The sequence below is a fragment of the Protopterus annectens genome, chromosome 3.part0 (genome assembly GCF_019279795.1).
Source record: "Protopterus annectens isolate FY-2018-M chromosome 3.part0, PAN1.0, whole genome shotgun sequence".
NCBI lineage: Eukaryota > Metazoa > Chordata > Ceratodontiformes > Protopteridae > Protopterus > Protopterus annectens.
Window position 1 is genome coordinate 525,457,460 of NC_056731.1, and position 14,560 is coordinate 525,472,019.

The 14,560-nt window shown below is 36.9% G+C and overlaps 1 protein-coding gene across 1 annotated transcript in view; it reads left to right on the plus strand.

The window, feature by feature from the left end:
* INVS (inversin) overlaps window positions 1–14,560 on the plus strand; it is a 3,016,309-nt gene that overhangs the window by 1,120,011 nt on the left and 1,881,738 nt on the right. Inside the window, exon 5 of the mRNA XM_044065609.1 lies at window positions 13,650–13,817. Within this exon, the coding sequence (XP_043921544.1) occupies window positions 13,650–13,817 (168 nt within the window). The remainder of the gene's footprint in view (window positions 1–13,649; window positions 13,818–14,560) is intronic.

Here is a 14,560-nt window from a genome sequence, read left to right on the forward strand (position 1 = left end):
AGCTTAGACCGTTGCTGTCCCTGTAGAAAGGGAAGAAAAGAAAAAAAAAGAGAAACATGCAACTGACTAGTACATGTGAATGACACTGTTATAGTACTGTACAGATGGCAAGAAACTACACTCTCTCCGCTGCCTGATGAGTTTGTCATGTCTCCATAGATAGGTCATGTTGTTGGCCTCAATCTCCATTGTTGTGGTAAAGTCATTGGTATAGTGCATTCCTGACAACAGAAGGCAATCGCACCTAAAGGTGAGAGGCCAAATGTTAAGTGCCAGACCAAGCATTAATAAGTTGGGTCCCTCTTTGTAACCTCTGTCCCCTACTGGTAGTGCCTCCGCAGGTCACTGTATTTTTGCCGCTGACATCACTCAGCATCCTGAGGAACTGGTGCCAGGCATCCCCCAGCAGGTACTATTTTTTTTTTTTGTGAAGCAGTAGCAGATGAACAAAAATCTTAGTTTCCTGAATGCACCAGGCTGGTCCACTGCTGAATTCAACAATTTAAGAGGCCATGTACACTATGTAGGCCAGGATAACGAAGAGAGTAGTAGTCTGGTGAGCTCAGCTATTTGCAGAGATTGGGCATCACATGATGCACATCACTGAGCAGCATGGTTGCCAGATGATAATACAGTCTTCACAGTAACCACACAATTGCACACACTGTTCATGATTTGCCAGCCCTGTAAGAGATAGATGTGAACATGGTAGTGCCAACTGTAGCTGATAATGCATCACATTATAGCTGTGAGTCAAAGATGACCACAGTGCATCACCTAATTATTATTAAGTATTGTGCTAAGAGTCTCATTTTAGCCTGATAAAATCTCCAGTCACCATATTGCAGGATGCCACATTGTCATGAACAACTTAGAATAAGAGTATCATGACTCTCAGTATGTACTGTCATGTTGACACATCGATAGCAGACATGACTGTTGGAAGTGGACCTCCCAACTGTATTGAGCATGCAACAAGGCATAAGGGTGATAAGAACAGTTACTGAGCAAAGCATTGTGTGGGGTCATGACAAACTGTGGGTGGCTCAGTCTGACAGAGGTTGGGGAACAGAGAGGTAAATGTCCCAGTCGAGTTTTAATCTTAGCCATGCATCCCAAACATATCTGACATGTTTATGGACTTTAAGATTATTCTCAGTGGCATATGTAGGTTAGTACTAGGGTGGTCAATCATTTATAGGCTTCTTCTGACCACTAAGAACATAGGTGTCTTACCAAGGTGAAATTCCAGTTCCCCATCCACTGGTCCAAATTATACTTAAATTGGATTAGGGAAGAAGTCTGATTTACATGAATAGGAAGCCTGCTGCAGAGAAGGGGTTTTGTTTGAGACACATACTGGTCTCTCCAATATATCATAGTTATGTCACAAGCAAAGTTTTAAGTATTTGGGTTATTTGTTTGACAGATATGCAGAAGGTCCATCAGAGTGGGATCCAAGGATGCCTTATATGCCAGGCATAGATCACCCATCAGCAGTCTGTAGAAGACATGAGGACAGAGATAGAGCTTTGAGGTGATCCATGTAAGGGGATGTTGTTTTTGCCTGTACCCCTTTTTATGAAGCATCTCTGTGGGTATTCAGTTGTTGCATGTCCCTGGTCAGGTGCATACTAAAGCTGGCATTGTACTTCATGATTATGCCATATCCTTGCTTATAAGTTGTGCAACATAAAATTATTTCCTTACTACTGTAGACACATGATGGTCAGAGGCTAGGTTTCTGTATACTTGTGTCCTTATATCCCTGATTACTGTATCTACTCTAAGGGGTATGTTATCATTGAGGAAGTTTCCAGGGGAGGATGACTTCCGGAAGGATACTATTATGTATTTCTTGGCATTGGCTCCCCTACCCTACCCCCATTTTCCAACCACCCCACTACCTCTAAAATCTCCCTACCCACATTTCACACCCACCCACACTCCCTCTAAATTTATACTCTCAACCTCTCTTTCCCATCCCCTTCCTCTCTATTCCTACCAATCACATCCATCTTCTTTCCTCCTCACCATACCCCCCACAACTGCAGACATCTACCTACTTAAGCAGAATTCCGTACACCACCCCAATACTGTACACGTCATTCCAAATTACAAACTCTGTCTCTTCCTTTCTAAGCCTTCTACTCCTTTATTGCTTCCTCACCACACAGCTCCTAACTGTAACTCTTTCCAACCTCCAATTTACTCTTCCTAACCCACAACTACCTTCACATAATTACTTGCATCCTCTTCTGTTTTATATTCCCTTACCTTACCCCTCTCACATATTCTTATCCCACCCTTAGCACTCTTCTCATCTCCATCCTCACTCCTTTTCCTGTTCTACTATTTCATCTCTCTTCTTATACCAAACTATCTCCAATAAGCCCTCCTCCTACTTCTACTCTCCCCCATTCTGACCTGCAAACTCACCACACTTTCCTTATATCACCATCACTATTCAACCCTTCAACCCCACTCTTACTCAAAAATTAATTTATTTTCTGTCCTTCTCACCCCCTAAAAACAAACCTAAATACCATAGCTACTACCTTAAGATTCCTACTGTTCTATACAACCCCAAAAGCCTATTCCTGTCAGGAGATCTACACCCCAACCCTGGCCCCATATCTTGTCACTCCATTAACACCCTGTCCTCACAACTTCCCTCCCCTCATGCCCACTCCTTCCTCAGCATTTTAACCTTATACTCTCTAAATATACACAGCATTCTCAACAGAATCAGTGAATTCCACTCATGGATGGTTCACCACTTACCTGATGTAATAACTCTCACCAAAATCTGGCTCAAACCCCATATCACTGACAAGGAAATTCTTCACCCCCAGATACAATATCTTCCCTTAGAATCCACAAAAAAGAGGTGGTGTAGCCATAATCTGTGCTAGCCAACTTATCCTGTCTCCATTTCACATTTCACTCCCCAATTTCCACAATGCAAGAAATCTTATTAGTTAACTGAAAAATGAATAATCAGAAAAAACTTATAATTGCTGCTCTATATATTCCCCCAGGTAATAATATCCCCATACTGGAACATATCCTATCCTGGATCACACACAACATAACTAACAAAACTTTTCTACTAGATGCATCAACTTAGATTGGCAAACCTTAACCACTGACTCCCCTAACTGCATTATTAATCTTCATGGATTCTCACAACTGATCTTTACCCCATCCCACTTTAACAAGCCAACCAACTCTAGCTCTGTCCTAGTTTGTATTCTTGTATTCAATCCAGACCTTTACCACAACCCCAAAACACTATCTGATTCTGTACATGACCACTCTGTACTAGACCGCACAAATTTAAAGAATGTTGTAGTCTTTCTAATTTCAACTCAGATCAATTTAATAATAGACTCTCCACTAACTGGTCCTTCCTCTCTTAACTCTAGATGATGCCGTACGTACATTTAAACTAATTTTTCTAAATATCCTCAACTCATTTGCTCCCCTTAGGAAAGTGAGGGTAAAATCCCCCTTTGCACCCTGGCTGTCTTGATCCACTCACTTACTATTGCTCAAGAGAAACAATGTGTGGAAAAAAACTGGCTAAACACTAAATCGTCTAGCCATCACCAGACTTACAAAGAACTTAGAAACCTCACTAAAAAACATGTTAACAATGATAAGAACAGTTTCTACCTAAAGCCTCAGGAAAGCCACCACAGCAACCCTAAGAAATACTATCAATAAGATCCTTCATCCTGGTTTCCCTTCTACGCCTAACCCATCCCTGAACTATACTTCTCTAGAAACCACCTCTATTCTAAACTCCTATTTCATAGAGTCTGTCAGTAGACTAACCCTGAATAGTACCACCTCCAGCCTCTCTCATCCCTCCCCTCCTCCGGGCCAGAATATCGCGTTCCCACTGCCTACATAAAATCTCTGCTTATCAAATTAAATCCATGCTGTCCCTTGGCAGATAATCTTCCACCCCTCTTCCTTAAGCTTGCGGCTAGCTCTATGGCCTACTCTATTTCCATCCTAATTAACCAATCCATCCAAGAAGCTACCCTCCTCACAATCTGGAAACAATTGTATATTATTCCAATCCCCAAGGAAAGTTATTACACAGAACTCTAAAACTACCACCCTATAGCCATTCTATCTCCCCTCTCAAAAATAGTTGAGAAATTTATACATAAGCAGCTCATGGACTATCTTTTTAAAGAAAATCTACTCACTCCCACCCAACACAGCTTCTGACCCAACTACAGCACAACCTCTGCTCTAATATCCATCACACAAACTGACAAGCCAGAGATGATGAGAAACTAGTTTCCTGTCTTTTCTTAGACTTTTCAAAAGCATTTGATACTGTATCACACCCCATGCCTCTTGCCAAGGTGTCAGAACTTAGTCTCTCTAATCCCATTATTAGCTGGCTCTCAACCTACCTCACTAACAGACAGCAGTCTGTCAAATGTCTCTCTTCCTTCTCACGCTTTCTCCCCATCAAGAGGGTAGTACCTCAAGGCTCTCCATTGTAGGTACTCTACCATTTAACAACTTGTCTAACTGCCTTCACTCCTCCTGTCCTCACTCTTCTGTTATACAATATGCTACCAGTTCCACAATCATCTCCATTCCTAACAGCCTCTCTGATGATGTACTGGGTATGCGTGGGAACACAAGTCCCATACGCATGCACAGTACATCAAAACGAAGAAGCAGTATACCACAACCGGCAGAAGAACAGTAATCCGCTGTTATACAAAGACATTATTTAAGAAAAGTAAGTATTTTTTTTCTTAAATAACGTCATTGTATAATAGCAATAACCGACTCAGTGGTTGTGGTATATTGAAGATTTACCCACAGTTGCCTTTGCTTAATCACTCGGGCTTTGCCCTCATGATTAAATTACATCTGTGGGTAAATCTTCAATGTACCACACCACATTATTAGTTATTGCTTTAATATTTAACTGTGTATATAGCTACCTCTGTATTAGAATTTTGCTTGTATAAGAAGCTTTTGTACATACTACTATTCATTGTATTTTTAATAGTGTGTACAGTTACTTCTGTATTAGCTGTAGCTTATATTAGATGATTTGTATGTACTGCTATTCATTATATCAAACTAACTTCTGTTTTTGGAGCTTTTCACTCTAGGCCCCTGATGAAAAAGGGCTTATGCTCGGTCGGACATACCTGGTTAGCAAATGCCAAAATAAATAAATTGAGTTTCAGACTATGATTCTGACACTAGTTTATTTGTTTGAGTCAGCTCTTCTTGGAGCATGTTTGTATCTTGGAGGCAAGGGATTGTATGACTGCACCTAATTTACAGTTGCCTGTAAACTTGTCTGCCAGAGGCTCTTGGCATTGGCCTTGATTTCACAAAAGTAGATGCCAAAAAGGAGTGGATCCATCACAGAGCTCTGAGGTACTCCATTAGTGACCAGCCTTTTTCTGAAGGTGGACTGTCCTGTCCTTATTTCCTTTGTCCCATCTCGGAGCCAATAGTAAAATAATAGGAAAGCTGCTGTACTGAATAATTTGAATGGCTTTGTAGGATGTTTTGACAACATTAAGAACAGATGATTAACCGCTTTAACCATCCACTTTAAACATGGAAATAATATTTGTATCATGTTTATGGAACTTGTAAAAGTGGTTTTAAAGCTGTCTTGGTTGGCTGAACGAACTACTTCCTATAGCAAAAGAGAATCAGTAGGGATTAATTTATACAAATTTCAACGAGAGCTTAGAAGGTGTAAGTGGCAGATTTACTGGTAATACTAGTAGGTAGTAGGCTATGAGGTTGGGCAATGTAGAGAAATACTTGAAAATGGATAAGGTAATACAGTTTGTCTTGATAAACTATTGGGCACTTGAGTGTAGGTGAAATTCACAAACGGTGAACTCGCTGACTACCAAATGTGGATCCAGTGGATTTTGACAGTAAGGAATACTCAGGTTATAAAGTGCATCACTACCTGTATATTTAAGATTTCAGCAGTTAAACTGACATAACAAAAACATTAAGATTTTCTTAGGAAAGAAGGTTGGTGCATCAAGCATTAGTCAAAACCATACTCTTTGGTACCCCAGACATAAAAGAAAAGACTGTTAAGTTTCTGGTGTTCATGTTAATAAAATTCAAGAAAAAAATGGCAACATTAAATACTGCTTGCAACACGTTTTGTCTTGTGTTTTCTACCAGCATTATTGACTGACCCCTAAAGGCTTTAAACATTCTTGAGCAAAAATTTGCAGATTTACAGCAAAAGTCCCAAGCAGGGAACAAAACTGCACCTTGAGCAAAATAAACTGGCTTTCTTTATAAAAATTCTGTAGTCATTTCTTGCATCATAATGTCTAAACTGCTTCACAGATGGACACACACACAAACAAACTTTGTTGCATATTTTGGAGCCATACATATTTCTTCCCATTGTTCCCTTTTAAATTTACCCAATTTCCCATTCCAATCTTTTTTAACCTGCACAGATAGATTCCTATAGTTTTTGTGCAATATTGTGTATGCCCTACTAATTATCCCTTTTATAACAGCAAATTATGTTTTAGATTCTATTATGAAAGGTTAAGTCTCATGTTTATTATTTACAAAATGCATACTAACTTGTAGTTTCTTCACAAATGAGCTAAATAAAATGTTTATAATATGTTTATGTTAAAGGCAAAATGAAAAATAGATGCAGGATTATGCAAGATATAGTTTCACATAAGTAGGAGTTTTATATTTCAAGTGTCTTAAAATTGTGCCCTCTCTGTACTGACAGATAGCTGAAGCCAAAGTAAATGCTGAAGGAGTTAAGGAATAGTATGTTTAAAAGTGTCCGGTATCCATGGAAACAAGGTTAATCAACAGTAGACTTTGGCCTTCTCAAGCTGGGGGATGAGTCTTTGCAAAGATGTCTGTGAGATAGTGTGTACTGGTACCAAATAAAAAAAGTTGTAAGCCAGTAAATCTTAAATACAGGTGGTCTTTGTATTAAAAGGCATATTGTCAAGTTTTTACTTGAAGCTTTAAGCGAGGTTCACAAGGACATAAAATATTTAAAAAAATTATTATTTGTCAAAAGCTATGCTACGTCAAAGTTCTGCATGCATAAAATTGATAAAAATGGTATATAAATATATATAAATAAAGTATTCTTCTGTATTCTTTGAGACTGATCTGAAAATTATAGTAGGCAGTCTCACAGCACTGTTTATGGAATAAACAAGTACTTTAAACATCCTGAAGCATTATGCTTGACAAGACTAAAAAGTAAAACTCTGTTTATTTCTGAACTTTAATAACTCAACTGAAAACTGTATCAGAGCAGGTCTTTCACTTAGGACTCCCTTAACCCTTTCTTTGCCTATACTCTGTCAACCCCTGGTAGGGAAGGCAGTCTCTAGTATGCAATCTTAATATCTTCTTGGCCTGTCATTCTACTACCTTTCCCTCTCTAGTTTTGCTCCCAATACCTCAGTTCCTTCAGGATCATCTTTGTTCTATTAATGCTGTCAAGCATTTGTGTCCCCTCCACAAAACCACATTGATCCATATATATTAATTTTGGCAACACCTTTGCAGTTATTTTAGCTGTTATAGACATAAGCATTTTATAATCATGGTTTAAAATTGAATTGGGTCTGTATGAAGCTGGGTCTGATAATGGGTCTTTGCCTTCTTTGGGTATTCCAGCTACCACAGCTTTATTCAAAGATGTTAGTGCTTTCCCTCCTTTTAAATTACTGTTAAACAAAACATTCCAGATCTTTTATCGGTTTCTTCCTTCCTAACTTCCAAACTTCCACAGGAGTACCATTTGTTCCTGCAGACTTTACTGTTAATTTTTGAGCCTCATCTACCTCTAACCTTGGCATAATAGAGTCTTGTGTAAATATTTACATTTGTGCTATTTCATGATTTCCACAGTTCTCAGCTTTTTACACATTTCCATAAAGTTTCCAAAATATCTGTAATGCATCTAGAGGATCTCTGGTTATTTTTCTTGTTATAGTTTCCTAACAGTAGTTTTTCTAAAACTCACTCATATTATTCATGTACTCACTTATTTTTTCTTTAGCATTCTGCAGTTGCACCTCTTTTTGCTCTGTGAGATTCTACCCATTCCTATTACTTCTTAACCATATCTCTTTTCCTTTTATTTTTGACCTATTTTTAAACTTTGTTCAAAACTGATGTTATGGAGCTTAAAGAAATGTGAGCAAAGTAATCAGCTTTCAGTAGGGAATATTACTTATAGGTGGGATTTGCAACAATTAGGATGTATCTGGGGGCCTAGAAGGGAAATATAACAAAAGAGGGTAGATTTCTGAAGAAATTTATGAACATATTTGGCATGAAAGATGTGACTTCAGTAGTAGGAGCTTTGGGAGAATTTACATATTCCCCAAGGTACAGTAACTGGGCTAGACGTGACAGAAATTATATTTCACAAGAACATGTCCATTTAATTGAGAACTTTGATACATATCCAATAACTATTTCAGATCATGCACCAATGATTTCTAAAATAAAAATTAAGGGTAATGAAGTAAATATGAGACACTGGCACTTCCCCAACTACCTGTTAAAGAAAGAGGAATTTATGGAATGGGTAGTGGAAATTTTCCAGAAGTTATGAGGGGAGATATTAAAAGCACTCCAGAAGTTATAGCTAGTAAATGGGTTAAAATGAAAGTGTAATTTAAAAATATGGTATAAATAAAAGAAAACGAGATCTTGTTAAGAAGTAATACGAATTATTTAGAGGGGCTGACAAAGGGTAAAATATTACAAAATAAGGGGAATCTCACAGAAAAAGAAAAGTTGCAACTGCAGAGTGCTAAAGAGAAAATAAGGGCATACCTGGATAATATGCATGAGTTTAGATGGATTGTGGTTAAGCAACTGTTTTGTGATAATAACTTTAGTGCACAAAATCTTTTGGCACAAGAAGTTTGGTAACAGAAGGTAGAAAAGGTTGTTGCCAAACTTGGGGAGCTTATAACAACAAAAATAACCAGAGACCTTGTAGAGGTACTAATGATATTTCAGAATTTTATAAAACAATAAACATCTTTATTAAATTATCACTTATGACATAGGCAGTCATAAATTTATGAAAACAAACATTATTGACATATTTTTAGTTGCAACCGTTATACTTATAATCTATCCTGGCAAGCTCATTCAAATCCTGCCTTCCTTTACACCTCATTCCTCATCCAAAACATTATTCTGCATATATTGTTCCCACAATTCCCATTTTTCTATGTAATTTGCTCCTACCTTTTTCTAAAGATCCAATTTCTGGTTGCTTTATCTCTGTTAATGTATTCACTAATTCAAGAACAGTTGGTTTAGACTTTGATTTCCATTTTCTAGTAATTGCTTTTTTGGCAGCCACCATAATTAAGATTCAGCACGGCCTTACTATATCTAGGCAATTCTGAATTTGTATCATAGCTCAGAAAAAAATAATTTCCTTAGTTATACCAATTTCTCGCCCAGTATTTCTGATAGAGTAGTCAGCAGGAAATTTTTAACATCTGCCAAATCGTTACAATCCCAAAAATATGTTCTCCATTTACCTCTTTCTTCCCCATCATACCTCCAACATTTGCTGTCTGCCTAAGGAAGAAAATTTTTGAATCTACTTGGAGTATAAAAATACCTGTGTAAACACTTCCAAGCAAAAATCCTAAATATTCTATACTTTGTTGCATGTTTGGGAGACGTAAATATATAACCTCTTTGTTTCTTTGTGAATTGCTTATCCGGTCTCTCTTCCCAATCCTTTCTGACCTCTTCTGAGTGATTCTTATAGTTGTTATGCAGTATTTTATATGCTCTACAACTAACAGTTAAAATAGTAGGAGATGAGATAAAAATGGTGATGTATAACCAATCTGCATGAAAGTCTCCAGGAATAGATGGTATTCTAGTGGAAGTTTGGAAGCTAGTATAGAAGTAAGTGATAAAGATCTAGAAAGTTTTGTTTAATAGTATTGTAAAAGGATGGAAGGCAGCAACATCCTGGAAAAATCTGGTGGCTGTAATACCTAAAGATGGTAAAGACGCATCGGATCCAGCTTCATTCAGACCCATATCACTTTTAAACAATTATGTAAAGTGTTTATGTCTATAATGGCTAAAAGAATGGCAAAGTTGATAACAAAATTAATAGATATGTATCAGTGTGGCTTTGTGAATGGATGGCAAATATTTGACAATATTAAGTGAACAAAAATGATCCAGGGGGAAGCAGAATGTAAGAAAATACCATTGTTTTTGGGTCTTGATGCAGAGAAAGCATTCAACAGAGTAGACTGGGGGTGTATGAGTAGGACAATGGAAACATTTGCATTCCCTGATAAAATAATAAGGTTGATTAGGAGGATATATGAGGGATTGGAGGAGAATATTAAAGTGGGGGTGTTCCTCACTGATAAGTTCTGTTTGAGCAGAGGAACCAGACAAGGGTGTCCTCTTTCTCCTTTGTTATTTGTGTTATATTTAAAACCATTGACAAAGAAAATATGGTGCTCAGAAATCCAAGAGTATAATTAGTATGCTGTTCAAGAAAAGTTGTGGAATATTCTGAGACAGTTCTGTTTTTTTGGGATATAAAATTAATGAAGATAAATCAAAGGCTATAGCTCTAAACTATGTACCTACACATGAATTGGTTCAGCATTACCTATATTTATGAGGACATGATAAAATGAAGTGTTTAGGAGTATGGATTAAAAAGGATTTGGTTATTGCAGCTAAGGATATGTGGGATGAGACTAAACAAAAGCTAATACAAACTCTTACCTATGGATATGTATAGTGAGATACAAGCAGTAAAAAAGTTTTTGGTCCCTTTAGTTTTATACAGAGGTCAGGCATAATTTAACAACCAACGAAGAGGTTGTGAATAGTAGTTAGTAAAGAGTTGAAGGATTGTATTTAGGAGGGGATGAGGGCAAGTAGGAAGTGGGACATTTTGATCCTCCCAACAGAATAAGGAGGTTTAAGATTACCTGATTTGAAGTGATTTTCAGTTCAAAGTGGAAAGGGATGATGAAGTGGGTAATTCAAGAAAGAAGGAAAGAATGGGATTCTGGACACAAATCCTTAAGGAGAATAACAGCAGACATATAGAATAGCATGTTAATAAATTAGCAGAAAGTATACTAAGAACTAAGCCAACACTTAGTGGAGGAAGGAGATTCTGCCAATCCGGATGATCTTAATTGTAGATTAAGTACAAAGAATAGACAAGAGTGGGCTGGAATTTACTGTAGGGAGATGGCAAAGGAAGATATTGGGAACAAATAATTGGAGAAGGAAAGATAGTAGAATGGGAAGAGGCCAAGAAAACATTTGGATTCTAGGTTAGTGATTTCATTCCTTATCAGGGATTAATATCAAAATGTAGGCAAAGAGAAATGGATAGGGCAATCCTAAATGAAAAACATGCACTGGTTGAGTTTTTAATTGAATTTAGAATAGAAGCTGCTATTAAAAATGGATAATTAATAGGGCATATAAAATACTGCATCATGACTATAGGGATAAATCAGAAGTGGTGAGAAAAGATTGGGAAGAGAGATTTAGATATGCAATTCACAAAGAAATAATTGGAGTAAATATGTATGTCTCCCAAATGTACAGCAAAATCTAGATTTAGGATTTTTCATGGAAGTGTTTGCATAGATATTTTTATGCTCCAAGCAGAATCCAAAGAATTTTTCTTCAGGAAGATTGCAAATGTTGGGTGTGTCATTCAAGAAAAAGAGGAAACTGGGAACATATGCTTTTAGAGTATAATGAATTAGCAGACTTTAAAAATTCCCTACAGAGTACTCTGTTGGGAATACTGGCTGAGCAAATGAATGTAGCTAATGAAATTGTTTTTGATCTGGATTACAGGATCTGAATTGCCTAGACATTAGTAAGGCCTTGTTAAGTTTAATTCTGGTGGCTGCTAAAAAAAATCAATTACTAGAAAATGGAAATCAAACTCTAAATCTACTATACCTGAAGTACTGAATATTGTAATGTAGGTAAAAGAACAAGAAATGGGATCTTCAGAAATGGGTAGGAGTAAATCATATGAAAAGAAAAACTGAAATGGTGAGATCAGTACATGTAGGAAGATGTTTTGCAGGAGGACTGAGGTTTAAGAGAAGGCAGAATTTGAATAATTTATGTAATGTTGCTTAGCTTATGTGATATATAACAATATATGTGATGTATAGTGTTTGTAAACATGAACTTGTTAATGTGGTTTGATTACTGTTGTAAATGTAAGTTTGCCTGCGTCACAAGTGATAATTCAATAAAGGTATTTAAAAAACAAAAAGATAATATGGATAGCATAGCTGTTATGGTAAGAAATTATTGTTCCCACCTATTATCCATTGCAGTTGTTGGAATGTATATTCCAACTTTTGTATTACATGCACACACTGATGTTTAGCCGACTTTTCTTGTATACAGTTGTTTTTTGTCATCTCCATTTGAACCTATGTCACATTTTTCGAGACTTTGTTTAAATGAAAACCCTCAAACAAAAACAAAATTCAAAATACTTCTATAACCTTTTAACTTAGAAAAATACACAAAATTGTATACATTTTCAAAAAAAATGAAGTTTCACCCTCGCGATAGGAACAATTGCTCTAAATCAACAACTGCACGCGCAAGCATTACCAAACGTAAAGTTGAGGTGACCCATGCAGAAGAGGATGTTACAGCTTTTAATCTTGCTTAACACTGATTGGTGTCTGTTCTTTTCTTATCTCTATTCCCCTCATTTGCTGTTTTTAAAATCAAAATTCAATACTCATGTGAAAGGATAACCTAAAGCTCAAGCCTGCTATTTCCTTACTGATATTTTAGAAATCTAACCTATTTATTGTCAGGGGGTCTGCTGTTCTGTAGACTCCCCTTTTCCGCCACAACCTAAGCCATTTGATAGTGATATTTTACTGATATAAAATTGATAGAAATCTATCCATCCATTGAAAACCCTGTTTTTCCCAGTTTTGCATATGGGGTTGGGGTGCCACATTAACAGTGACAGTCATCTGGAGCCAGTGTTCACACTACCATGTGGCTAACCCTGCCGTGATTGTTCTTCCATACCTCATGTACACACACACACACACACACACACACACACACACACACACACACACACACACACACAAACACATACACACACACACCTACAGCCAGTTTAGTGTGTCCACCTAATGCATGTCTTTAGAATGTGGAAGGAAACCACAGCACCAGGAGAAAGCCCACACGAACACACGGAGAACATACAGACTGTGCACAAAAGGCACTCCAGTTGAGAATCAAACTGAATAACCTCTTGCTGTGAGGCAAAAACCCTACCTGCTGCTCCACTGTACCACTGTATAAATTTAACAGAAGTGTTACATACATATTTAGGATGCTTTTGGAAGTAGTAGTATAAACCCTGATTGTAATGTGTAAATATTTACATTTTGCGCAGTTTATAATGAATGTCATACAAAATGTAATTGCAGAAGGCAGTTAAAGCAGTTTACTAATGATGCACAAAATAATGCATGTATGTCACTATTAAAATGTATTGATGTTTTCTTAACATTTTATTATAGCAAACTGCTTTGCACTGGAGTGCGTACTACAACAACCCCGAACATGTGAAGCTGCTTATAAAACATGACTCTAACATTGGTATTCCTGACATCGAGGGCAAGATTCCCCTCCACTGGGCAGCCAGTAGTAACGATCCCAGTGCAGTTCACACTGTTAGATGTATCCTGGTAAGTAGCATGCCATGATGTTCATGTGTATAGTAGATTTTTTTTTTTTTTTTTGTTCTGTGCTGTTCATTATCAAATTGAAAGCTTTATACTGTAAACTTTCAGACATTATTTGTAGAAACTGGTGATTGGGGGAGGGCTAGAAGTACAGAAGTCTTTTTAGCCATCTTCAGTTTAGCAGGAGTGTCTGTGCATTCCATTAAGTTTTTTCCCCTTTCTTTAATAGCAAAAGTGTTTTTTAATTCTTGCTTTTTTACCACTTTGTTTGTACCACTTAAAAGCTTCCGTGGATACCAGCAAGATCATTGTTGTAATCAAATCTATTACCAGATGCCATTTTAATTATTTCTGAGCTGTAGTAGTTTAATTCAGCTTAGTTTTTAGTACATTAATCAGCAGGGGACAGTGTTGTATAAGTGATGGAGTGTGACACTGTAAAGGACTAAAGCGCTTATTCGATTTAATGTTTGGGCTTCACTGGAAGCATATTTAATTTTATTAAAGTGGCTTTGCTTTAAGATTTTGGGTCTGTCCCCCTTTTTTCTTATTTGTGAGACTGAATTGCTGTACTTTACTTCTGTGTAGTTGCGTTGAGGGGTTGTGGACTGTTTGGCTTAACAGTGTTTTTTTTTCAAAACAGGTTTATTGTTTTAACATATAAGAGAAATATCATAACAATTTTATACAAGTAATTAAAAATAGGTATTATTATAATATTCAACAAAACAACTAAAGTATTTACA